The 27,656-nt window shown below is 41.4% G+C and overlaps 2 protein-coding genes and 1 long non-coding RNA gene across 9 annotated transcripts in view; 1 reads left to right on the top strand and 2 right to left on the bottom strand.

Annotated features, from left to right (window-relative positions):
• The window catches only part of DHRSX (dehydrogenase/reductase X-linked), a 162,997-nt gene extending 161,987 nt beyond the window's left edge, over nucleotides 1-1,010 (bottom strand). The window contains exons 1-2 of one of the 2 annotated variants that reach the window (XM_039567780.1): nucleotides 748-1,010; nucleotides 40-93 (exon numbers count right to left, since the gene is read on the bottom strand). In XM_039567780.1, the coding sequence (XP_039423714.1) occupies nucleotides 40-93; nucleotides 748-859 (166 nt within the window). In that variant the 5' untranslated portion in view covers nucleotides 860-1,010. The remainder of the gene's footprint in view (nucleotides 1-39; nucleotides 94-747) is intronic. The other variant, XM_039567817.1, reaches the window with a different exon arrangement.
• The window catches only part of ZBED1 (zinc finger BED-type containing 1), a 55,916-nt gene that overhangs the window by 14,597 nt on the left and 13,663 nt on the right, over nucleotides 1-27,656 (bottom strand). For 2 of the 6 annotated variants that reach the window (XM_039567603.1, XM_039567568.1), the window contains exon 1: nucleotides 40-213. The exons of 2 other annotated variants lie outside the window; for them this stretch is intronic. The gene's annotated coding sequence lies outside the window, so the exon portion shown is untranslated. Of the gene's footprint in view, nucleotides 1-39; nucleotides 214-747; nucleotides 837-16,029; nucleotides 19,377-27,656 lie in introns of those variants that run through there. 2 more of the 6 variants (XM_039567536.1, XR_005603955.1) reach the window with 2 other exon arrangements.
• On the top strand, nucleotides 1,169-25,880 carry LOC104686010. Its single transcript, XR_751242.4, has 3 exons — nucleotides 1,169-1,600; nucleotides 11,605-11,871; nucleotides 24,002-25,880. It is a non-coding gene; the product is annotated as an uncharacterized LOC104686010 (long non-coding RNA).

The raw sequence follows: 27,656 nt of genomic DNA, 5'->3' as shown, positions 1-27,656 counted from the left end.
GGGAAGCTGCCCGCCGCTACGCGCCTTCCAAGCACCTACCTGGGCTGAGGGAGGGAGCGCCCGCGCGGGTCTGAGCCGAGGTCTCAGGAAACACTGTCAGAGAGCCAAAGAGAGGAAGAGGAGAAGCGGGGACCCCCGGCCCACGAAGCCCCCACGCTGCCTCGAAAGGCCACAGTCAGGCCGGCGTGCAGCCAGGCGCCCGTCCTGGGCCCGGCCCCCCACCCCGCCCCGCCCCGCGTCCGGGGCGGCCGCGGCCCGGGGGCCGGACGGGGCGGTGGGGCCGGGGCCCGGCTCCGGCAGCGAGGGCGGGGTGCGTCGGGGGCGGGGAGGGCGCCCCGCCAGTCGCAGCCCCCTGGGGCCGCTGCCCTCGGGCGGTGCGGCGGGTCCTGCTCGGCCGGGCGAAGGGGAGCAGGGGAGGAGCCCGGCGGCGGCGCCCGTGCCCGGGCCGCCGCGGTGCCTCAGCCCCTGCCCCGCTGCGGGGGATGCGGCACGGGCCGGGCGCCCCGCGCTACAGCCAAGGTCGCGGCTGCCCTGCCCTGTCCTCTCCTCTCCTTCCCTTCCCTTCTCTTCACTGTCCGCCGCTCCCATCTGGGCCGCGCGGTCTCGGCCCCAGGGCCCCGGAACTGCCGCCTGCCCGCGGTGGGTGGGGGGAGGCGCGGCAAACTTTCCCCTCTTCGCGGCGGGGGCTGCCGCCCCCCGGCCCGGAGCCGCCCCGCCCCGCCCCGCGGCGCCGGCTGCAGTGCTCACCTGAGGCCGGGGGGCAGCGCGGCTGGAAGCGGCGGCGCAGCTGGTGCAGGATGACGCGGAGGCCGATGCAGTACACCCGGAGCAAGGGCACCAGCGCAGACAATAGCGACATGGCCGCCTCCCGCCCCGCGGCGGCAGCAGGCTCGGGGCGCGGCAGGGAAGGCACTGGGCGAGCAGGCGGCCGGCGCGGTGTTTCCGCCGGGCCGGGCCGGGGGGCGCGACGCGGCCCCCACCCACCCACGGAAGGGAAAGCGCCGCCGCTGTCACAAGCAGCGCCCGGGCTCGCCGCGGCTCCCGCCCTTCTGGGCATGTGCGGTGGCGGGGGAAGGGAAGGGGCGGCGGCGGGCGGACCGGCCTCGGCGGCGGCGGCAGCGACGGCGCGGCGGCTCGGCCCCCGCCGGGACGGCCGGGAAGCTGGGCAGGGGGAGACGGAGAGGGGCGGCGGGCGCGACGGAGCAGCGAGGGGGGCGGCGGTGGCGGTGTGACAGCCCGCCCGGTGAGGCCGCCGGGGTTGGGCACAGAGGCTCTTGCTGCCCGGTCTGTGACAGCTACAGGCAGTCAGTGCCTAGGCGGAGTGAAGCACACGGCGTTGCTTCAGGATCCCGTGGCTGAAAACGCTCGTCGGGTTGTCTCACCATTTCCCTTCACTCTGGCACAAATGAGGGGCTGCTGCTGCGTCGCTGGGTCTGGGCACGGCCTCTGACATCTCGGGCATCCCTCAGGCTTACTCATCTCGAGGTCTCAGTTGCAGGTACCGATTTCTCCAAATGTAGCTCAGTGTACGGAGCCTTCCTACCTCAGGAGCCGGAATTTTACACCTGTCTGACGAAGACCTTCTTTACAATGATTACTGGTATATCGCATGCTATATCTCGAAAGTTTCGTGTTGTCAGTTTTCATTCCTCAGCCTTAGTTTGAGTACTTAGTCCGAGTACTCGGGACAGAAACTATCTATCTAAAACTCCTGTCTACCAGTTCTTCTGGTAGGTGGCTGGTTTCGGCTACAGGAAATACAGCGCCTAACCCTGATGTCGTGATTTTCATTCACAGAACCGGGGGGTTTCAAAAATCCAGATTACCCTCAGTATCGATACAAACCAAAAATCAGTCATTGCACAATAGGAGACGTTGGCCCATATATTCAATTTTAAATCTTTAGGTAACTTTTTGTCTTTGAGAAAGATGAGAAGCCGTACAAAGTTTTGGAAGTGTGTTTGAAATGTAATCTCCTAGCCTTTAAAAAAACCCCACTCCATACTTTCTAAAAAAACAATACAATTAACAACATACTTTTTCAGTATCAGATTACATCGCTCAGCAGAACTGACTTCATGTCTTCTGTTAGAAATACATATCAAGAAAAAGCATGGTGTGTAGTTGCTCCAGGATAAAACCAACCATTTAATTTTATGGATCTCTGATGATTATTTTTCTTTATTAACAAATAGAATTAGACAAACATAAATAATAGACATCATGAAGTCACATCAATGAGGGATTCATTCCTAATGGATACTTTTTGCAAGCATGCGTCGAGCAGTAGAAAGAGCAACACAAAACAACATGAAAGAAGAAACACATTTAGTAAAGGTGAATTATTCTTTCAACTTATCTCAGTAAAAATCAAATATCAACTCTTTTATGTTGCTTTACATCCTTTTCTCAGAACTACACCATTAATGAAAGCCCTTTCAACATTAAATTGTTGCCTACAGTGTATTTACACAATCTGTATATAAATAAACCATACTTTCTCAGGTTTTCTAATATAAGAAAATCAATTGATGCATATTCAAGCTACTGCAATAAATACTCCTCTTTTTTCATTTCATGTCATTTTTTATGCTATCCAAAGAATTAGACTAACAGGGAAAACTAATGGGTTAACATTACAGTCTTACTGGACCCACTACTTTTTCTCAGGGTGTCACAATGATTTTCAGCCCTCCATGGTTCATGAGTAGAGCTTCACAGAAAGGATAAGGAAGTTTTTTTCCAACAATATATTATTTTTTTCTAAAGGCTTATGGGGCATGAGAAATGAAAATAATTACAAAAGGCTGTAGGTCTTTGATTCTTTTCTAATATTGTCTTATAATACATCCTAATTTTAATCAATATTTTCTTTTCTTTGGTTTTCAACAGCCTGCATCTTCTTATTGACACTTTGGTTTTTTTCTTGCAATCATTTACTGCAAAGCCTCGAGTATTCAGGCTGGAGTCTCATCCATCTATGTTAGATACCTCACTGAGACATTATTACCTCAATGAAGTTTTACATGTCTTAACCCTGGAAGGGACAAAAGTAGCAATCTAATTCCTCAGCTTTGCTGTATGGGCAGAAGACAGAGAGGCACTTCTGAAGACCTGCAGAAAGTGACAGCTTTCTCTGAGGCACTTAGAGTGCCTCCTTCTTTCCACCGACTACAAGTGAACTCACAGTGCCAGTGGGCAAAGTCAGCCTACAGCTAGAGCACTGATATCCTCTTGGAAACTCATCTGAAACACTCCTAACACTCTATCGACATATGATCCAGCCTCTCTGTCCCTACTGCAGGACTGACGTTAATGAGATCACAGTGCTTCCACCCACATTTTGCATAAAGATGCAAAAACTTGTAAGAAAGGAAGTGGGTGATGTTTCTAAACTCTAATTAAGCCCTGAGCTTCAACTTCCCAGCAGAATGGCATAATCAGCAACCATCGGGTAGTTTGGATGGTAGGTGTTGCAGCTGAGAGCCTGCGCAGCCTGGAACACACGAGGCACAGGGCCACATCAGAGAAGGCAAAAGCAAATCCAAGGTTGGCCTAGCAGTCCAGATCCTCTCTGACACAGGGTGGAGACTTACAAGGTTATGCTTTGTTTTTCTTGTCTCCTGTATGACACATCTTTTCCACATATATGAATTTACTTCCCTTGGGTTTTTTTTCTCTTGAGATAAGAACTGGAGCCAACAGCTCCTCGTATCCACACACAGTAGGAGAGGTTAATGCTTTTTGCCCAAGCGTGGTGTAATAGTTGGGGCAGTCTTGTAAGATGTCAGTGACACATCAGTCCCTGTCTAATGGTAAAATGTACACTTGCACTCCCGTGCTTAGCTCAAGTCATGCTCTCAGCCTTATTGCACCTATGTCGAAGCTGATGGCCCATGTCAGAAAAAGCCAGACATAATTCTGACTGCTGCTAATTTTTCAGACTCCTAAAAGGGATTTAAATGCCTGTCTTCCTAAGCTGGATTGTACTGGGACTTGAGGCAAGAGATAAGTGCCTATCTTCCCAGAACAGGATCTCCTTAACATGTGTGAATATAGTTAAATGCTTGAGGAGCTTTCAGGTTCAGTAGGGAGTTGCTCACAGTAATAGGCAGTGCTGGGAAACACTTGGGGTTGCATGTGGAATTCATGTAGGGTTTTTTGCACCTGCAGACAATTTTGACAGTCTGCCTTTTTTTTTTTGACATATGTCTTTTTTTTCTCCCTCTGTGACAGGAGGAGTAATTTTAGGTACCCTCGAACTAGACATCATCTTGCCTAGTATTGGGCACTTGAGCATAGCAGGACTACATGGAGCAGCCTTCATAGTAGCTTGGGGAGGGTCAGTTACTTAGAAGAGGAAAGAAACTTTGCCAAAGGGAGAGGTGTCGGCAAGCTACACAGTAGAAAGTCCCAGGGACTGAGAGCAGGCTCCTCTGCTGTGGGCAATCATCTGATGGGACATACTTAGGTGTTTTCAGTAATGCTGGATAGACAGTAGATTGTCTAAGACCAGCCTTCTGTGTAACAGAACCATGGTACAGCATTTCCCCATGAAGGGGGATGGCTTTTGAACCCTCTCAGCCTTTTTCAGATATTTCACTTTTCAAGAAAATGATCTCACTTGGAAAAAAATTACCTTTGCCAGTGTGGGTATAAGGAGGTGACAGCCAGGAACACGCTAAAGAAAAGAAATCTGAGGGATTTTTAGCCTAGCATTTAAGTTAATGGGAATGAGGCAACAGTGCTCAAATCCATATTCCCTGAAGAACCTATGCTTTTTAGACTAGAGAAGAACAGGACAAAATATGGACTAATAAGTGCAGTAGAGTCTTGGAATAGGGACAATTTCCCCTATTCCACAAAATGCTCAAACCACTCAGCTATTATGCAAGAAGCATAGTGTGCTTATTGCTCCTGCTGAGTTTTTTTTTTAAACAACCATCTCTGCAGCAACTGTTGTATTTGTGCATCTAAGTATTCAGTGTATGTCACACTTTCAGGATGTATCTGGTCTGAAAAGCCTGGAGCATGAGTAGTTTGGTCTGGGTTTGCATTCACCTTCCCTCATATGCCTTTTCCATATCAGGTAAGTTCTGAGCATCCCCCCTGCAGGTCAGTCAAGACTCAGAGGCCAAAAAGTCAGAATAAGGTGTGCAGAAAAAAAGCAGTTACAAAAATAAAAATAATTTTTAAAAAATCTCCAAACATGTGCTTATCCACAAAACTTGCATGGAGACATAAGTATAAAGCAGATGAGGTGCTAACAAAAATAAACAAGCTTTTGTTAAAAACGTCTATCATAAAACACTTAAAAATACAAAACATATTTAGAATTGAGCAGGGGTATTAACAGGCTTCAAACTGTACATGGCAACTTGTGCTTGGCTGAAACAAGAACAAGTCATATGGAAATTCTAGATGTAACCAGTATTATTTCAGCAGTGAAAATCAGTTTTTATGTAATTCCTGGATTTATTGGAAAATGTCCCTAAGTAGATTAACTGATTGATTAACATACATGAAGTTTCAAAAGCCCTTTGACAAGATCCTGCACACAAGGGATGATAAGCACTCAGGGGATAAGAACCAGCATATTTGTGAAACAGAAAAATAGAAACACAATCCACAGAGAGTGAAACAAAGTGATTGATTTTCATCAGGAAATCACAGCAAAATAAGAACAGGGTGTCATGTTTCCATTGAACATCCAACTCTGGCTAATACATTCCTTAATGCCTCAGATGGGGTAAGGGAAAAGCTGTTGCACCATAACGGCACAGTGTTATTTCTGTTAGTCAGAACAGGAGAGCAGCAAGGGAATTCCAGACATTTAAACAAGCAAGGTGTTCTGGCAATATTTCAACACCAAGAAAGTAATGCTATTTAAAAAAAAAAAAAAAAAAAGATTAATTATGCCCACTATAGAAATGGCTTTGTTGACAGTTCATTTGTGTTAAAAAATATCTAGTGTCAATAACTGTCATGTGATTATTTCAGTGTTTGTATAGGGACGTCTGCAAGCACCTGTGGCATTCCCTATGCAACACTGCCCAACCCATAGCTAAGACAATTTTGTTCGGGGTCAGCAAATGTACAGGAAGATTATTATGGTCCAAAGCAAGAGTTTTCCATGACACTCAGGTCCTCCATGTGTCTTTGATCTCTTACTTAGCAATATTTTAAGATAAACACATCTTTCATCAGAAATGTGGCTAGCATCATTCTAATATGAAGGAAATAATAAAACAGAATCACCCCTCAAAAACTGGGCATTGTGAGTTGATCTGCACCTGTATTTTTGTTGCATCCACTTGCAAGAATACTTGAATGCCACATAAAATAATATTGCACAAGGCAAGGTTTGTGGGGAGAACGTAGCAGACCAGCTTTCAGGTACATGTAATCCTGCCCATCCCCTTATCCAAACGGAACTATGACAACACTGCGACTGTTGGTATTGAAGTTTCAGGAGCAGAGTTCACTGGTCTCATCTATGCTGTTTGTGGGCACTTCCCTGAAGACTACGCTCACTGCTGTTGCAGCTGGCCAGTCAGCTTCAGGAAGCAGTGGGATTGAATCCTTTGAGGACATGTGAGCTTTGGTTTTGGGCATGTCAGCTATAGATAAACAGGTGACTCCATGCCACCAGCAGGGTGTACTTACACTGATGATGGATAGGTGACCAGGTCAAGGAAGCTGGGAGATGGAGTTTGAACGTCAAGATCTTCAGAGTTGGACAGAAATGGCCAAAGTGGCAAGGACTGTGCCTCATGGACATGCATGTGAGGCTGGGCTGTGACTGATGTTTTAGACAGCTGGTGGAGGCACCTGCTGCTGCCAGAAGAGGGCAATTCTTACCTGTTGTGAGCCGGGGAACAGCTTTGTTCCCCAGTCTGTGTGTGTGTGCCTCATATCAGTATGAAGATACTTTTCCTCGTGTATTCCTGTTTCAGCAATTGACTTCTTAGACTGGATTCTTACACGTTGTCTTTAGGACCCGCTCTGCTTTTGTACTTGCCTCGCTGGGGGCAGGTTCTGACCTCAGCACTCTCCAACGTCAGCATGGGAAGAGCATCTCTTATTTTTGCTGTTGTTTCTAAAGACTGACTGGGGTGTTTCCAGCTGCCTGTCTCTAGGACTGTGGCATATGAGAGAGCAAATGCTGTGATGGGTAAAGAGATGTGTAGAACAAGCTGGAGGGAAGATCAGGCCAAAACATGATGCAAGGGAAGACAAGCAGGTGACAGAAGATAGGAGCTGTGAGAAAGACTAGAGGTTGATTCACTTTGGTTTAACTTCAAACTTTGTTAACTTAAAAATGGTCTAGGTCACTGCTAACTTAGATCATGTCATGCAGTGGGTAGGATGAAGATCTTTCTGGTCTGTAGGGTGAGGATGTTCGAAAGCAAGTGGAGCTGAAAAGCCTGGTGCAGTAAAATCGTCCATCTTGTGGCAGGGGCCAGCTGCCCCTCCCTGACCTCGGGCAGAGGTGTGCTGTGAGGTGGACCACAAACAAGAGGGATGCAACAGTGACCTGAGCTGGGACGTGTCTGGGGCCCGATGTTATGTTTCTCCATTCTATAACAAATATCCTGGGGGATTATTGATTGTAGGAAATGGTCTGACAGTTCCTTAAGCCCATTTTACCCTTCTTTTTATCCCATTGCTCTGGCACAGATGCTTTGCACTACTCTTTGTGAATGGGTCCTGTCTCCTTAATCTCCCGAGACACTTATTTCTGCTGCAGCTTCTTTGTCTAACCCCCTCAGCAATTTCTGCACTGTTACTTCTGCTTGTCCTGGGACAGCCAATGATCTCTCCCATTTTTCCCAATTCCATCTCACTTTACTTTCTAATCACCCAGACAAACCTGTCTCTCTGTCTGCCTACAATCACTGGATTCTCTGTTCTCTTGATCACACCTGCCTGTCAGTTGTCCAAAAAGATTACGTATGCCTTGAAATTTCCACTTACTTTAATAAATGAATGATTGCAATGTTATATAACTTGTTTATGTTCAGCTTGTGCACTACTGGTTTGCGCTTTGGCTATTCTATAGCATTACATTAATTTACCAAGCACAAAGGAAAAGCTCACATGGCCAAGACATTAACAGACTCAACATTTTAAATTTAAAGGGAAAAGTTGAACAAAAGAATAAGTAGGTCCTGCTGTTCTTGAGGACAAATTCACATATGACATAGACAAGGTAAGAGGAGACATCTGATGTCTGAGGAGACATTTGTTATTCCTTGTCCATGGGATGATCCAAGTCTCTGTAAACTCTGAGCTTTATTTTTCATTCTTCATCTCATTTTTGTCAGTGTAAAAGCAAATCATAGTGTGATCAATGCCAAATTGCCTTAAGAACAACTACAGAGAAGATTCAGCAGGGTTCACACCTTACACTTTCTCTAATACTTGTCTGTGAGGAAGTGCAAAATGTTCCAGAATTGTAGTTTGACCCCCTAGAATGTATGCCCTAGAAATTATCACAGAAAATTCATTCTGCTTATAAAAATAATTTAAAGGCTGGAAAAAGCCAAGGGCTCATCCTGGCAGCTGTTAAGAGCACACTTCTAGTTTTGACTGATCACTGGAACAGGCTCTCTAGGGAAGTGGTCATGGCACCAAGCCGCCAGAGTTCAGGGAGCATTTGGACAACGCTCTTAGTCATATGGTTTATTTTTGGGCAGTCCTGCGAGGAGCAGGAAGTTAGAAGCAATAACCTTTTCAGGCCCTTCCAACTTGAAATATTCTATGATTCTATGTCAGATTCCAATTTTACATATGATATTAGTCTTCATATTTTTCAGATGTCATAAACTATTTTGATTATACATAATCCATTACTTATGGTAATTTAATTTTCAAGTCTATTAAGACAGCAGTTTAATTCAACATCATCATCCCAATCTGCTGAGACAGTAAAGAATGAAACACCAGCCATTTTTTAAAATCTCTGACTAGATAATCTCAAATATGTAACAAAGTGGGTATTTCTCAGTCCTCTGGCTTCCCTGAGAGCTGAAATTTCTCAAGCCTGATAGATGAAATTCAGATTCCCATGAGGTGCAGTGGTTAGAAATGATGCATTTCAGATTCTGGATTAGTCTTGGCTTCGTATTGCTTTCTAATCTGCTGCTGCTGTTTCAGTAGTATCAGCCATTTACATTCAATATTTAATGACAATAAGCCTAACCTCAAGGACTCAGCTATTGCTGCTTGTATATATGTTAAATTTATAGTGTTTGAGTTAGGGAGTTTGTTTGTGTGTGTGCACGTCTAAGAGCATGTGTTTAAGTACCAGCATTCTAGTATAAAATGGCATAGGTATTTTACATACATAAGAAGCTTTTAAAACAGTTTTATAACGAGTATTTTTCATCAAGTAAAAGGCCTTAATCCAAACCAACCAACAATTCAAGAGATGAGTTGCAATCTTTAAACCTACTTCTTAAAGCTAGGCTATTTGTTATCTAGAAACTTGCAAAAATACCATCACACAGTCAGACCTGTCACTCTAAATGTTAATTGATAAGTTTAGAGTAAGCTGCTTTAGCAATACAGAACATTTTATTCCATAATCCCAGCTAGAAGATGTATTCCTACCTCCTGACATCACTTCAAAGCAGATTAATATAAAGTCTAGATTACTAAAGTGAGTTTAGACAACTTCACCAGTAAAAAGTATATACATATACACTGTAAATGTATATGCATATTTATGTGTACAGAGAGTAAAATAAAATTTTGAAATTTTATTAAGCATGTGGAAGGGGAATGGCATTTCCTGCACCCAGGAGTGAATAGAGAAGTGTTTAAAGGCATTGGTTTATGCTGTTATTTCTTTCCACAAGAAAGCAGGGATCTTTTTGTATACAAATCACATTACTGCATTGTTACTACTTTGAATAGAGGAATTATATTGGTTATAACACTCACTAGCTACAAAAACTAGAGATGGAGAGCAAATTCTCCTGGTAGCCACATATTCAATTGCAAGCCCTAGCAAACAAGTTTTTATCCATCAAAAGTATAAATCCAGAAGCCTTTACTACTGTTTCAGATTAAAGAAGAATAAGCAACCAAAACCGTACATTACCTACAGGATGAGTAGCTTTATGCTCACAGTTTCACTCGCTGGGTTTCTCATTGCAAAACAAGGGGGTTTCCTGCAACTTGCATGTTGGGTCTTGCACCCATTTTACTTCTGGCCAGCCTGCCTTTTATTGGGGATTTGCTTCTTAATTATGAGACTATTAACTACCAATTCACTATGCTTAAGTTGGTTTTTTTCTCAAGGAGAAACCAAGATAAAAACTGTATTTCATATCTGGCTTCCCTTGGTTTATGTTTGTCACGATATCAATTACACCCTTGTTTTGCATTGTCTTGCAACCATTTACAGTATGTCATTAATAGCAATCAAGGATCTGATTCTGTCTTTCTTGCTGTTGTTGAATTAATAGGGAGAGTATGAAGTGAAAGAGAACTTTACTGCTTCATCAAAACACAGTTTGTTTACAGAAAGGTGCACAAATTTGCCTGTAACCAGACCCAAAGAAATGGCCTTTTTTTTTACCTGCAGGTTTAACTTTTTTCTCTATTTAATTATTAACTCTTCCTGCTACTAACCAAAAAGTTAGTTTAAATCATGATGTTATGAAAAAAAATTTTGCTCAGCTTCAGAAAGGCATGTGGAAGAATGCATGATCTGTAGTTCAGGGAGAGGATCTGGCACTGAAGAGCCACGCTGGGTGAGATGGAAAATCAGCACAGATTTGTATATATCTATTACAGCAACCAGGATCGGGTATCTCAGAGGGAAGTTTAAAATCTTTTCAGCAAACAACCTCCTACATGGTAATCTCTACTTTCCTTCTCCACTTATTATACTGCTATTTAGTAATGGTTGTTGTGCTAAGATTCTGAAGATTTTATATCCTTTTTTTGTCCTCTTGCCATTAATTGTCTCTTTATATATTTTTGATATGTAGACAAGACTCCAAATTATTTTTTAATTTTATTGTCTCTTCTAGCTGTGCTGCATTTTATTTATATGATTATATATGTCATGTCACAAAATATTTTAATATTTTATAATTTACCACCTTTTGATTTCATTGCATAGCCCTTTACTTTTGTACAAGGCAGGAAAGAAAAAAATCCCAGTCTATCTTTAAACAACTTATTTTACATACTGCTTTTTTGTGTTACTCATTTCCTGTGTACTGTAAAAGGTCTTTTATGTCTCTTCAGAGGGAATTCACAATACAACGCAATCTGTCAACTTTTATTTAGACACCCCTGTTCAAACTGTACAATGGAGTGTATTACTGTAACTGAGACTAATACACAGAAAGAGGTATTGATATGAAGAGTATTTAATATATTTATAGTGCAAAACTGCAAGTGTAAACTGGGCAGAGACTAACGTATGAGTAATAAGTGAACCACCGACAAGGGATGTTCTTGTTAAGGCCTGCACAGTATCAGCTAGTCATACCAGACTGCTGTCTACCCTATTTTGAATTGCAAGGTCATGTGAAAATACAGATGACAACTGCTCTAGATGTTTTCCTAAAATTCTGCTCCTAGGCTCTCTTGGCTGTCTCCAGCACTGGTGCACCTCATTATAGCCATGCAGCCCTGGCGTTAGAGGGTGAAATCTCTTCACGTGGTGAGAGTAATGAGATCGGTGCCGCCGATGGAGACGAGCCAGGATATCTAATGCTGCAAAATGCCTTTGAGAGCATCTGCCCTCTCATCAGCACACACAACTGCTCTCCATCTGTGCCATTCTCTGTACTCCAGGACTGCATCACCCCTTCACCAATTAGGCCATTATGCTGCTAAGGACAATTTGTAAGTAATATTTTTGGTCCACTTTCTTTTTCCAATTACATTTTGTTTTCCACTTAGAGAAAGAAGGAAAAGAAAGGTATTTCCAATGAGTTCTTGAAACATTTTAAACAGAATTATCGGTCTTAACTTTTCCTCTTTAATTATCTGCTTCTGCTACTTGGAATTTTCAGGGCTCTTTGAGTCCTGTAAGAACTTGTGTGATTTAGAGTTACAATGATTTATTCCTGCTGGGGGGGAGGGAACCATGCTGATTACTTCTCTCTTGTTTATGCTGTGTCATTCTCTGTGCTCACAGTATGTATTGCAATGGGTTTTCTAAAAAGATAAAAAAACCCAATCAATATAATTTTCTAAAAGCAAACGCTTGCTGTACACATTGATATACAAGCTGCTAACTATATCATAGGTGAAAATAAACACACCTGTTGAACACTACCAGGATACCAAGCACTCCCAATTTCCAATTGCAGCTCCAGCAGCCTTGGAAGCAGAAGAAATCCTCCCATATTTTGTGATAGTTAGTGGATTTGCAAAATCTTAGGCTTTGCCTATTTTTCAGTGTCCTTCTTTATTTGCCTATGGAATAAATGTGTATAGATGCTTCAGATTTTTTCCAGAAAAAAAAAAAAAGCAATTTCCCATATACCAAGTATATATACTTGTACAAGTATACAATACCCATATACCAAGAATCAAATGTGTTCCCTGTTATTTTCTTGCTTACACAGACCAGTCTACTGCAATCTATTATCTTTAGGCTTTTTACTATGCACTAGATTGATAGTTTCAATGATTTCCCCTTAATAAATTCAAGCCATTTTTCTGATCATTGCACTGGATGATGGTCCTAATTAGTACACATACTTCAGCTTGGTTGTTGTTTTTTTGGTTTTTTTGTTTTCTCCCAGACCAGCCAGTTTCCATTTATACAAACTACAATGATTCCAGTAGAGAAGTAAAACAACTGGATGTGGTTTTATGTGGTTGGTTTGTGTCCTTTGAATGAAATTCGTTCACACATTTAGAGAGAGACAAGAAGTACATAATTTTGAGTGCTCAGGAGGTGGTTTGTTGGGCATTCAGGCCTCCTGCACAAAGGGGAACTTTGCTCTTCTTTCAGTATTAGCATGGTGCCTGCAAATAGAAATCATATTACCTTCAATTATGCTTGCTGTGCATCAGTGGCACACTACTCACTTCAGGTTTATTTCACATTTATGAGAGGAGAATAGGTTTCACCACCCAGAAGATATATTTCTTGACAACTTGTAGCCACCAATAAAAAACTAACATAAATTATTAGTGACTAATAACCACATGCATTTGAAATGTGGAGTGATTTTATCACATCTGTCCAGTGTCTCCAGAAATTATCATTAATGATGATAGGAAATATTTGTGTCAGGGAAAACAAACGAGCAGGTAGAGATGGTGCACACCAGCTCTACACTCTGCTGCATATTAACTCATTTTCTTGACTAGGAATCACTCCACAGATTGACTGGTTTTATTTACCAGCCCTCGTAGGCAGAGTTTGGAAATGAGAAAAAAAGTGTGTTATGTTTATTTATTATATTGTTTTCTTGCTTCAGTTGACTCTCTGCAAAGCTTCTGTTTATTTTTCTTTGCTGCCTTGTACCTGCACTTGAAGCACGATGCTGCTGCCTCTGACCTCTCTACAGAGAAACCCAAACCCATCATGTCTCCATGTTGTGACTCTTCCGAGGAGCTGGCTGTGAAGGGAGGAGGGTCACTACCAGAATACCAAGCACTCCCAATTGCCAATTGCAGTTCCAGAAGCCTTGGAAGCAGAAGAAATCCTCCCATATTTTGTGATAGTTAGTGGATTTGCAAAGTCTTAGGCTTTGCCTATTTTTCAGTGTCCTTCTTTTTTTGCCTATAGAATAAGCTAACTGAAAATATTCAAACTAAGAAATAAGACCTACTGTGTGCCTAGAAAGAAATATATCTATTAAGATCAGTGGCAATTAATTGACAAAACCCCTACGGACTAGTTAGTAGTGCCAGCAAACAAACATTGGTTTCCTAACAGAGATTCTTTTTTTCTGAATTTTTTTTTTTTCTCCTCTGATAATCTGCCAGCTCCTCAAGCATATTTCTTCACCTCCTAATATTTTGAAAGGCACGGTCACTGTCTCTTTAGCACCCACGAGTTCCAATCAAAATATCAGCAATGAAGATGGATATCCCTGTCAGGCATCGCTTCATCTCCTAGTAGATCAAGGGAGGAAAAGCCAATGTCATAAATCACTTTCCTTCAAGGGTATAGTCAAGTGACATGAGAAGTTAAAGGTTTAAAATGAAGTTTTAACTTCGCCTGTAACTTTCTCTGTCACAGAATGACAAAACTCCAGTGGATACAGTCCTGCTCGAGGAAGGAGAGGGGCTGCATGTTCTTATGGCCCATACTCCCAACTATTTTCAGGCCTAGTACTAGTTGTGGTCCCTGGAACTGTTCAATGGTATTCTATGCTTCTATGGCCAGGAAAATCCAATTTGCAACTGTTGTATCTTCTCAAGAGTTACATAAATTCCTTAGGCTGAGAACTTTCTCTGATAATGCATGAAGGGCAAGAATCAAAGCCCAGCAAGTCCATGGATTGCACCTCAGTAGGCTTTGATTCCCTTTGACGTGACACCCAACTGCAAAATGAAAGGGCAGAGCTGCACAGAATATTCAAGAATACCATAGAAAGGAGGATGGGGAGGGAGGGCTGGCTGGAAATACCAAGCACCCTTTCAGGTCTACAAAAACAGATGACAAACAGAAAATAAAACAGCAGCCAGAATGACCTTCCAACACAAAATGCTTCTCTCCATCAATCCTAACAAAAAAAGCCTTGTTTCTCTCCAGTAGTCTCTTTGAGCAAGCCAGGAGCCAACCTTCATCTTCTAAATCCTTGGGGGCTTTTTCAGCCCTAAGAGTGGCCAGTCTGCTTTTGGGGCAGGTTTTCCAAGAGTGGGAAAAAACCCAGTGATAACTGAAATGTAAATGCTGTAGAAAATCTCTTATCCAAGCTGTGACTGTTCTGCTTTTTCACTAGTCTCTGCAACGCTGCCTTCGAGTCTCAAATTTATTTACTGACCATAAGACCCCTGTAATTAAGCCATGATTTTGTTCCAGAAAGTGACCCTAGGTAAAAAAAAAAAATTTAAAAAAATTAAAAAAAAAAAAAAGGCATCACATGATTCCACATAACTGCAAATGATATCCTCAATTAACCTCATACAACATCATTAATTGTCAGTGGGGTTGTAGTTAACTGGAAGGTGGATTTGGACTGCAGAACTATAAATCCAATGGGACAGCAGCTAGAAAAACACCAGTCAACTTGTGCAGCCCAAGCCAAGCTGCAGAGCTGATGGGTACAGCTAAATCATGTTGAAAATGTATAAACTGAAAAATGTTCCAGATGGTGTGTTCTTCCCCTTAAATACTCTCAGGTCTCACCTGGGGATATGAATATCTCTAGACATAGTCATACAAAAGGAAGCAATACCTAAGAAAATAAGTCTGGTATACAAAAAAAATATTTGAGCTCATACTTGAATGGCTTACTGGAAAAATCTTAAACTTTCCATACATATTTTTCTTTAGATACCAAGAGTCTATTCTTCTCTAATCTCATAACCTAACCAAGAAGGGAACAGATCAAACAAATGTTGTCAGAAAAAATCAGAGACATTTTATGCTTTGCCAACATCCCAGTGCTGAAATGTCTGATGTTAGAAACAATAGAGCAAAAGATTTAAATGACTAAAAGCTATTTTAGAATGAATGTGTCTTGCATAAGTTGCATACACAGTAAGAAAATAAAAATTAAGGAAAATTGCTCAAATGAAAAGCATAAACTGTGAAATTCAATAGACTACAACATGTAGGCCTGCATATTCTAGCTGCCATTGCCCTATTTGGCTTCAGAAACAAAAGTATTTAGGATAATTATTATTACAACCAGTAAGAGTTTCCACTCTTGGGGAAAACTTAATATTTCAATATTTTTTTCATGCTGAATCAGAATTTTAAAAAGTCAAATTTGTCTCAGAAAAAAATTCTGAAAAGTTATGATTTTTAGGTCTTCCATATAGATACTGTCAAAACACTGTCCTATGTATATCAATATCTGCAGCATTTAGTAGAAACATATTGTAGCATTTATTTCCTTATTCCAATATGATTACAAAGTCAACATGAAAAGAATAGGAAAATTTAACACTTTCAACTCACAAAACAGAATATTTTGATGTTGAACAAGGATGTTGTGGAGGAGATTCTAAGCACTGTGGAAATACCTGCATTTTGAGAAAAGAATATTTGTTAACCACTGTTGTTTTACTAGCTAAATTTTGACACCTTCCAGCATCACTTCTCTTTGACAATATCCTGATTATATTGTCTATCTTTCCTTCTTGTTTCTTTCCTTCCTTTCCTTTTTTTCTCCTTTATATTAGTATAATCACAAAGCATTTTTATTAGTGTATTTGAATTTTTTTTTCAATTTTTTTTTTTTCAATGCCTATATGGAAGCCTTCACATCTTAGGACTAATGTGCAAAACCAAATACTCATAAAACCCAAGCAAGGCAAGTAAGCAGATAAAATGGTGGACAAAGAGAGGTGTGCATTTCAGGGGAGAGCTAGGATTAGAAGCAGCGTAGCCCTGTGCTTTAGACTGGGCTTCAGAATGTCATGCTTCTGGAAAAATGGCTCAGTGCATCAGTTCACAGAAGAGATTGGCCAGCTAAAGTGCTGTGCATAACCTCAAATTCTGTGTCTATTTCTGACCACAAAATTGATGCCCGTGGGAGTGCAGGTCGTGGGTGGAGCATCTGCAGGAGTCTGTTAGTTCAGATCAAGGCACACTCTTCTTGAGGCAGAGCTCCTGCCTGTCCCAGCAGACTGCCTGGCGTGCACCCCAGAGGCATCTGGGCTACAGAAGAAGAGCCCCTTCACGAGATGCTCCTGGGTGTGCAGGTGTTCAGGCCATGCCATGGACCTGGTCCAAAGTAAGAACCCCTGGAGCACCGGATCCCTTTTCCTCCAGTCTGCTTCTGCTGAGCTAGTGCAGACATAGCCATAAAAATCCACATACCACCCACCAAATTTAGAATATTCCTGCAACTCTTTAGTTGAGATTGGACCTTTTTGAAAGTGTTTGTGAAGCATAATCCTTAAGAAACGTGGTAAATATGCTATGGAATCATACAAGTCTTATGGCAAACCACAGCACAGGTGCACCTGTGTTACCTACACATGAAGGTTATGTTTACACTGCAAGGTAGAGAAGTTCTCCTACACTCCCTGACTTGCCTCTGTAGCCCCTTAGTCTGCGTCTCTGTGTCTGGAAACTGTGTACTCAGGCAGGATGTCTTCTGTGACACCTTCACAGTAGATGCGTCAGCTGCACTGGGAGGTGACCAGCTCTCCTGAACACATTCTCAAATGCCTAGTTCATTGAAAACCCAAGCTGCAGGACACAATGACCTGCTGTTCTCCTTCTGACAGGCAACTGCATTGAAAGCTTTGCTGAAAGTGGGAAAAACAATGCTTGGTGATGACATGTCTCTTACCCCACCGCAAGAGTGCAGTTCCACAGCCCAGTTCATCCTGTCCCTGCCCTGTGCAGGCTGTGCTCCCCAGCCCTGACCTACATGGTCCCCAGAGGGAACGCTGCAGTGTCTCCTTGTGCAACTCTCAGGCACCTCTGCCACTGCTTCGAGTGATCTGCCTGTGTGTTGGACAAGCAGAGGATTTCCACAGAGCAGCCTCCACATCCAGACACCTGCACTTGGTGCCTAAAGATGGGCACTGCAGGGATTTGCTCTTCACTTTTCTTTTCAATAAACTGCCTCCGATAATTGCCTTGGCTTTAGAGCTGAAGGCCTCTGGAGTAATGAACAACTGTTATTTCTAGTACAATGGGATCGTTGCCTGTAATGTTATCCCTTAATTGCTACTGCAGTGCAAATTATGAAAAGCAAGAATTATGAAAAGCAAGAATATCCAAATATAGAGACACTTGGCCCTTGTGACAGGAAATTAAGGTCTCTTCTCTGGCACTGCTGCACGCCCTGAACTCCCACTCAAGTCATAATGAATTACATACATTCAATATTTTGAAAAACAGGCTCTTAACCTCTACAAACAAGCTTAGAGAGTTCATATTGTGTGTGTTCTGGCTCTTGCTATAAGTGTCCAGTCCTTTTCCAGATCCTACTGATCTCCTGGGCATCCTGGTCCCTTCAGAGTTAGTGGCAAAACTTGGCTAAAAAGGATGAAGTACATTTTTTAAAAATAATGAGTAAATCTGTAGGTATAGTATCTTTTGAAGTTTTAGTGATTTGGATTGCTGAATTGGTTATTTTTTACGGTAAGAAATAGCAAGCAAATGTTTCTGTATCATCCACAATATAAAATCTCTTATCTTCCTTCCTATTTTTGAGACCTTGAGAGTCTACCATTTTCAGCATCTTGGATAAAATCTTTTCCATGCCTGTTCATGCCTTGCTTTGGTGCTGTACTCTTTAGAAGCAATAATGACCAGAACAAACTTAGACTTCTGAGAACGAGTGTGTTATCTCTACAGTGCCTTTTTAATATTTCAAGAATTAAGAGTCTAAATATTTAATCTCCACTGTGAAGTGTCTGAAAAGCGTGGTTTTGTCAAACAATAGCGGTAAACTGCTGAGGAAAGGTCCACTCCTTCTCTTACTGATGTCAGTGGGAATTTTGCCAGGAAGCTCAGCCTGATAAGGGTATAGCCCAAAGTAATCAGTTCTACAGATGATTACATGAAAAGCCCTTCATTATAGCATGATGATTGAGTATTATTACAGTCAAGAGACACACACATCTTCTGGAACCAAAACCAAAAAACAGAATGTATTAAGGCTATTCCTCCTGTTTGGCATCAGCCTTTCATCAGATGCCTTTTCACATGTTAGCACAGCTACTTTGGTTTTGGCCACAGCCTGATATGCACAGCGAAATGAGCCCAAATTTCCTCTTCCACAGTTCCTCTCTGCTAAAGGTCTCTCAGCCCATGAAAGCTGTGTTGTTTGGTAAGTAAAATATTTTTGGCAAACTCAGGAACATTGCACTTTTTTGTCCATCTTCTCACTTCAGTTCAAGGGCGTGTCTTGCTCCAAAGGTGCCTTTCCCAGGCTGGAGGAGGGCAAGTAGCTAAAGCTTGTGTGTGATGGCTGATGTCTTGACGAAGGGACACTGTGGCACAGATCCCCAGAGCCAGACGCCTGCTTCTGCAGCCTCACCCAGCCTCCCCGGTGCTCGAGCTGAGAGCAGGAGGAAGCAGGAGGTTATGGCCATGAATTGGGCACTGAGGGCACAGATGATGTGTGCAAGCTAACGGGGTGCCCTTGCAAACACGTTCAGGATCTTCACTGTTCTTCAGGAAGCATTTGTTAAGCAGATACACTGATGCAGTTTAGCACAGTTCATCCAAGAAAGTGAAGCTGCACAGTACCCTGCAAAAGCAAAGTCTGTATGAAGACAGGAATATGACTAGAGTTTGTATTAACTCTGGATTAAAGTGTTTTATTATTACTTATGTACACGGAGGTTAATTTTCTCTCTATTACTTGGAGGTCAAACAGAAGCCTGCGCTCCCTACTGAAATCAGTAGTTTGCCATCCTAGAAAAATCTGAATTAATAAAGACAAAATGTAAATATTTATAAAACATACACAGTCACATCACTCATTGTTACTAAGTCATTAATAGTGTCTGGTTCTGGTTTGTATTGTCATACAGGAAGGTGCAGTGATGACAGTATGAAAACACACACACATAGCAAGTTTAACTTACATTTTGGGGAGGATTTTCTCCACTACATTACTTAGGAGAGAAGTTTTAATGGTGCATTTAAATTTATTTATTTACACAAATGTGTGTAAAGCACATTTGTATGTTGCTTACATTTCTTACTTGAAAGGAACTGTGAAACTGTCCCACTGCTTCCTGCCTAAAACTGCTCTCTGGATTGCAGCTCTGATTTCTCTGTCATGATATATGTTGTCAGGCTTTGTCTCCTCTTGAAATTATCATTAAAATGGTACACTGGCAAAAAGCCATATGTAATGGTTGGGAATTCTGAAATATTTTCCATTATTTTTGTAATAGCAGTTGGTAATTCCCTGAAGCTATGCATTCGATTAAATACCTTTTCTTTTTGCAGTCCTCTGAAACAGTGGTAAAAACTCACTGCTATTTCATTTTAACCTCGCAAGTGATGGGCAAAAATCAGTTGCCTAGCAAGCAGAAGTACTATTGTTCGTGCTAAAAGGTCAAGACAAAAATGTGCTGAAAACTTTCTGGATACTTATATAAAGAGATGAGTTATGACTTGGAAGTTATTTATTGCACAAAAGAGCCTGTACTTGACCCTCTGCATCCTGCTCTCACATACTTTATGTCACTTTAAGGAGAGGAATAACTACTTCTCAAACAAGCATTCTGATATTACAGAAAGATAACAGCTACCTCTCAGTTTAGATGAACTCAGAAATGTGCCTAGAAAATCATTTGTCATCTGCTATAGAAATGTCAGAGTTCCAGCTTAAGAAACAGCCATATGAAATCCTTTTCACTCTTTGACCATGTACTAAAAGAGCCAGCAAATGAAAAGCTATTGTGTTTATTTTCTATGGGCAGCCACCACATCATAATGTGGTTATACTTTTCATGGAAATCCATCATACAATATACATATTACAGTTCAGACTATACCATCTACTCTAACTTATACTATGCTCTAGTTCCCAAGATCTTTGTACTGAGCAGCTCCTGTGTTACATGTTACAAACATGCTGCACCTTTCAGTTGGGTGTAAGTATTTCTGGGGCAACACAAGCTCAGTTAGAGTGCAACATTAATTTCATACAGAAACCTTTGGAAGTGAGAGCTCAGTATGGGTTTAGGCTTTGTGCAGATCATAGTGGGAGGGTACAGAAACAATCTATGTGTTTTATGCAAACGGATTTTGCACACCTATAGCTCCTACACTCTGGAAGCGCAATTAAACTGCCTGTCTACCACCAGCAGTAAAACCAACAGTTTTAAGAGGGGGGGTGTAGACAGAACCTCAGCTATCTTTCTTGTGGGTTTTAAGACTCGGGAAAAATTTCTAGGAAAAACAGGAGAGAGCACAGCACCTCTGTCATGTATTGTGCAAAGCTGTCCTGTCAGCCACGCAGTACACTAGAAGGCATCACTACATCCTGTGTCTCTACAGTATAACCAGGAAGTCTGACAGACAAAGCTTTCACTTTACTCTCACACAAAGTAAGAGATCTGTCTGGACTAGGCAACCAAGGTGAAGCAAAATGCTTCCCCTTTCCTTATCTACTGCTATGGATGCATAAAAAGTGGATTGCACATCAAAACATGAAGAGGGAGAAAGAAGTTTCTTATCTTTATTAAACTCTCAAACTTTGCCACCAAGTTTCCAAATTCAAAATATTTTCTTTTTCTTCCTCATCTGTCTCAACCCAGACCACCAGCTAATTCATATCTGGGTCCTGCAGTGAGCTCAGTTGGGCTGGCACAGCCTCTGGCAGCAGCTGAACTGCAGGCAGGTTCAGCATCCCACCTGCAGGGACTCTGGCAGGGTCAGGACTCTGGCAACTAATCCAGAAATCTAAGTGGCTATGAAAATATTCAAAGAAGCATTAAAATAAAATTTCCTTTGTGTTATTAAATTATTCTTTCCCTCCAACTGTATTGCTTGTATCAACCATTTCTGAAATTACTGTTCTGGAAGCAAATGTACTTGCATTCTCACAGACTGGTTTTTTGAATTGATCATCTTTCTCGAAACCATAGAATCACAGAATCTTAGGCTGGATTGAGTTGGAAGGACCTTAAGATCATCTAGTTCCAACCCTCCTGCCGTGGCCAGGAGCACCTGCCACTATACCAGTTTGTTCAGGGCCACCATCCAATGTGGCCTTGGGCACTTCTGGGGATGAGACATTCACAACTTCACTGAGCAACCTGTTTCAATGCCTTACTACCCTTATAGCAAAGAGTTTATTCCAAATATCTAATCTAAACCTGCCCTCTTTCAGTTTAAATCCATCCCTCTTTGTCCTATCACTACATGCCTTTGTAGAAACTCCCTTCCCAGCTCTTTTGTAGGCCTTCTTTAGGTATTGGAAGGTGCTATAAGGCTTCCCCAGAGCCTTCTCTTCTCCAGGCTGAACAACCCCAACATTCTCATCCTGTCTTCATAGGAGAGTTACTTTTCAACACCTTTAAAAAAAAAAAAAGGGAAGAAGAGGTGGAGAGGTATTTATGATCTAATATCCTTCCTAATAACCACAGTAACCTGAATCTTCTAGAGGAAATTAGCATATATCTCTTCCCTGGTGTAAATCATTCTAGCCCACTTTCCCAATTTGCCTGATGGTGAAGTATTGCTAAGCAACACCACACTTGCAGGTCAGCTGCCACTTCATGACTATGCCGATGTCAATTTTTTTAAGGCCCACAATATATTTTTTTCAAAGATTATGTTGCCATTTAAGAGCATTTAAAACTACTTAGCTAATCTTCCTACAGTAATACTTGCTCTTGCTTAGTCTAAAGTTGTGTTGCTATGGCTGAGTATTGCTTGGAGTGTCTAAATATTTGGAAGTAAAACCAGCCATTTTCTTCAGTGGTATAATGAAGTGTGGTATAAGATCAAGCCTGATTTTAATTATAAGTTGTCCTTTCTCTTCTTACTCTGCCTGCCTTCCCTGTTTTTCATGCCAACAGCAACTGTTTAATTTGACTTGAAGGAAAGCTAAACAGTTAGCCTCAAGTAGCAGATGAATCATTCTAATATCTGATAACTTTTCCAAATAAAGGCCTCTCTCTCCAGGAGCAAATGTCAGTCTCCATCACTTAACAAGCTTATCTGTGCCCATGTAGCAAGCAGGGACATGCTCACACTGAAAAGCTAATGGTGGGATTTTCAGTGTGTTGCCAAACTGCTGAGTAGTACAGTGATATTGCTGATTTCCAGACAAAGTTCAGCACACAGCCTATGCCTGAGCAAGCACTGAAAAGTAGCATGTACAGGACATATTGCAAAAGTTCCAAACCATGCAACCCCCAAAAGTGTAAGGTGCTCCTCAGTGGGCCACCACTGGTGCTGGGGCATCTCCTGCTCTTGCTCTGGTCAGGTGCTGCAGAGGTGCCCTTCCTATGGGAAGCCCTGGCATTGCCCTTACAGGTTCATCCAGATACTCACCTACTTCAAAGTACCAACTAAATATGGGTTTTCATGAAAGTAAGCACTTGGATACAGCACAGAGACCTATTTGATGCCAAGTATCTCATTAAATTGTCAACTTCCTTGCAAGCAGCACTCAGAGTAGCAAGAACAAGCATGGGAGATAAAATTCTCCAGCGACCTATGCTGGTACACAAGGACTTCCAGGGCCAAGCGCTCAGGGCTGTGAGTTCAAGCAGTGCTTGGCTGGCACTCAAGCCCCAGGAGCACAGGGAAGCCCAGGATGAGCCATGGAGCAGGCACATCTCTACACCCAGGCAGCAGGTTTGCTGGGCAGCATCTCCCTCTGGAGGCTCTCCACAGATCCTGCTTCCCATCACCAGCCCCAGCTGGGCAGGAGAGTCCACCCCAAGCCATCATCTGAATGTGAGGCTTGGGCAAACCTGACTTCTCTTAGTACATTTTAACAGATGTCTGGCTCAAACTAGTATCTTCAGACTAAAAGAGCATTCTGTAAAATTAGTATTTTAGGAATTGTTTTTTCTAATCTGTTACCAAGTCTGTGAACCTTCTAGGATAGTAAAATGCTACTTTTTTCTACAATCCTGATCATTAGACAAACACTTTTCCTAAAAGTATGGGGAGGCTGATGGAATCAGATGAAATTAGAAAGTCAAAGTTGAGGATTCTAAGAACAGAATCTAATCAAATATAAACATGACAGTTGTCATCACTGTCACAGTATTTACAGCAATTTTCCTGTTAAATTATCCATGTGTTTTCACCAACACGGAGGTTAGTCATTCAAGCCGTTTTAATTGTATTTTTATATCGCTGTCTCATTTTTATTTGTTTGGATTTCTTGTTTACTAGATCTTTGATGGGATCTATACATAATGAGGTTTCTCATGCTTCCCTGAAGCTACATTTGGATTATCACAACCTTCAAAAACTTGAAGATGATCCTAAGAAAATTGAAAAGATGGAACCAGAGTTTTCACAGAGATCCACTGACTCCAGTAAACCTCTACAGAGCCCCAGGATCTCCCTCATCACAGTGGCAACAACATGCTCCCTGAATTTTTTTGATGGAAACCATCACATGCATTCAGCATGACAAAAGACTGAAAGTGAAAAATTTCTATCCAGCTTCTAAAATGTCAAGTAAAATGTCAGGTAGCACTGTAATAAAAAAGGAAAACCTAACATAAAACAGTAGTACTCTGATTAGCATGTTGCTTTCTAATGAATGTCACACATTGAGCAAAACCACTGGGCTTCAGAAATAATGAAGTAGTGACTGGATGAAAAAAAACCACTGCAGTTCACCAGTAACTCCCACAAAAGCTCCTTTAGGAAGTGAATCTTTGGATACTTCTGTAATTGGACACATCTTAGGATCAAATTCTCTCATCAAAGGGTAGATATTAAGATCTCACTAGAGTCAATGAGACCTTTATGGATCTAAGAAGAAAAGTTGGCATTCATTGGTGTTCCTCTAGGGAGAAGAGAGAGTTAAAAAAAAAAAAAAAAATTAATGTTGTTCAGCTGATGGAGAATGACAGACCTTTTAGAGATGGTGATCAAAGGTAATTAAATTAGGTGACAGAGACCTCTCTTGTTGCCACTCAAAATGGAAGATCCAAGGAAGAGTGGTCATCCTAAAAAGTAATTATTTATGAATCCCACAAAATAAATCCAGTGGAATACACCCCTGAAAATTATCGGACATGAACCTAAATTAAACTCTGCACAGCAAAATATGTCTTGCAAATGGGGAAAGTGAAGTTTGCAAAATACATCCTTGATTTTTTAATGAATTATTATTACCACCCTGTAACCCAAGGGAAGTCTGCTATGGATCAGGGAAACACAAGATCAAGGATGCTTCTAGCCAAAGGAATCTGCAGTCAAAGCAGACCACTCATGAGATGTGAAATAAACTATGCCTTGCAATTTTTTTTCAGCCATCTCACTGCAAATGTTCCTAACTCCAAACACCTGCCACCTTTTACACAGTCCTCCAGTAAGCTGTTTGTCAATGTTAGTACAAGTCTTTACTGTACCAAAACCAATCTTCTCTTTTTCAATACAGTGCTTTGAGAGACACAATGTATAATGTTTTATTGCACTCTAGACATTTTACAATGTCTAGTAATTTTACTTCTTTTTCCCTCAGAAAATGTGGCATTATCCAATATGATTTTATCTTTGTAAATTCACGTGTGCTGCTCCTCATTTGCTCATACTTCAGATATTCAAAGACATCCTTTTCTACCATTTGTATCAGTAATTAACCATAGCTAAACAGGCAATGCACTGAATGGCAACGGTGCGATTCCTTGCTCCAATATTTTAAAGAATTGCATCCTTTCTCCCCTACACATTTATTGTCTATTTACAGATGTATTGTCTCTTTAGCTACCTACACAGGTGTTTTTCTTCAGCTGTTTCTCAACTGGTTACAAATTTCCAAAATTCATTCTAGAGGATCAGATCATTATTCTGACCTAAGGATCATGTGCAGGCCTTTTTTACGTAATTTTTAAAGAACTGATAGAATTTGTATGCAGTTCTGTTGCTACATGTTTATCTCACTTTTTGACAGACTCTGTAACCATCCCCTTTGAATTCTCAATAATTTGGTGCTTATTGCTATCCTTTTACTGTCCAAAATATTTCAGTGGCTATTTTCAATGGCAACAAATGAGTTGTCATAGACAAGAATGGAAATAAAAGTCAAACATCCTCAGATTATTTATTACCTCTTCACATTAAAAGCAAACCTTGGTTAGATGCTATAAACCTAGATCTTGTAATTTAGAGTCTAATAATTTCCAAAAAACTGGTGTAAAAGAATACATGCAACATGCAAACAGAAAGATTTTCTATGTCATATGCTTCTGTATGTTTCCACTGATATTTTTATAAAAATAATGAATGCATAAGAGGGTCATTTCTCTATAAAATACAAAAATCGAAGTGCTTGCTCTAAAAATGCAGACAGACAAGTTTAGCCAGGAGGTAACTCTAGTATAGAATGGATGAACTTGTTCATTATTATTCTTTACAAACCTTGCAGGAAACCTGACAGATTAAAAATGTTCCAAGATCTGTGTTTTCACTGTCAGTGATGCTTGTGCAAAAGCAACAAAATTATATATCTTGCCAAGACAGTAAGACACCAACATAAGCTCAAGGCTATTCCTTTTCTACATAGATTTCAGTGTGAAAATGGTAGGAAAACCAAAATAATTTTCAAGCTCCTAGAGGGTACTGTCAACGGTGAAAAACAGAAAGACAACTATAAACATAATTATTCAAGTGCACCCTCTTAACTAGCAGGAAGATTTTGAAGGGCTAGCACAGAATTTTTTGAACGTGTTTTTTTCCTGGTAAGCAAGACAGATAGATAGCAAACAATTATGGGGTTTCCTCCTTTGCAAAACGCCTTACAAAAGAGATATTAACCAGACTGAATTGGTTCCTAGCAGAATGCATGTGGAGGGCAAGGCCTGATGCAGTTTTTAACTCCATTTCTTCAGCATCCCTGTTAGATGTTTTGCATAGCAGTACCTTCTGAACAAATTTTCTTGGGATCAAACTCTAACTGTCACTTAAGACTTCACTGGAAAATCTGCAGGACTGAAGAATAAATATTTGGTCCTTAGGCATGTAAATGAAGAGGTCATATTCGAAGTATTTTCCTTTTGTAACATGAAAGAGAAGATTCCCAAAGGAACCCTTGTGTCACTGGTCTGTGAGCCACTTCAAAAGGTACATGCCCTGCAAGAAAAAGGTACCCATTGCTGTGGTGGCAGCTGTTACTGTAGCTGCTGCTCTTCCAGGTACATGGCAAAAGGGGGCAGTGGGGCACTGTACGTTTCAATAGATTAAACTAATGATCCCTGCAGATCTTTTCTCTACATTTCTTTGCTGCAAAAAATTATTACAGTACCTAAAAAAGCAATCATGTTGTATTAATAATATCCAGACAGTTTAAACATAACATCTCTTTTGCTTTCACTGAAAATGGAATTCCTCTCCTTGTAAACGATTGACTGAAACTTCATTACTTCCAAATCTCCAGCCACAGGAAGTACTGCATTTTCACCCACTAATAATGGGTGAAACAACACCCAGTAATATCCGTGTTGGCTTCTTTTGCATTACCTCCTTCACATGCTCTCCAGGGAAGCTTGCATTCCTGCCTGTAACACATCTCTCCAAGTTTAAAATAACCAACAGTAGTTTAGGTGTCATCACATGGAACAGGTTTTGTTTCCTTTTCTGTGTCACTAACTGTGTTGGTTTTAGCCAATGTGCCATGGCCAGTCATTGCTTATGTTGGGCTCTTTCTTAATTTATTGGGCAGTTCTACCTTCTGAATCTTTCCTAAGTGTTTCTAGACTTTGTCTGTACCACATGCATTTCAAAACGTGTTTGTTCATGCAACTTTAAACATTCAGCAACATCATTTGTTGTTTGCATATTTAACAAATGAGTCTTAAGGTCAAAGGTATCTTCA

This window comes from Corvus cornix, chromosome 1 (genome assembly GCF_000738735.6).
Source record: "Corvus cornix cornix isolate S_Up_H32 chromosome 1, ASM73873v5, whole genome shotgun sequence".
Classification (NCBI taxonomy): Eukaryota; Metazoa; Chordata; class Aves; order Passeriformes; family Corvidae; genus Corvus; species Corvus cornix.
The sequence above is the reverse complement of the archived record's forward strand: the minus strand, read 5'-3'. Positions and strand labels throughout refer to the sequence as shown.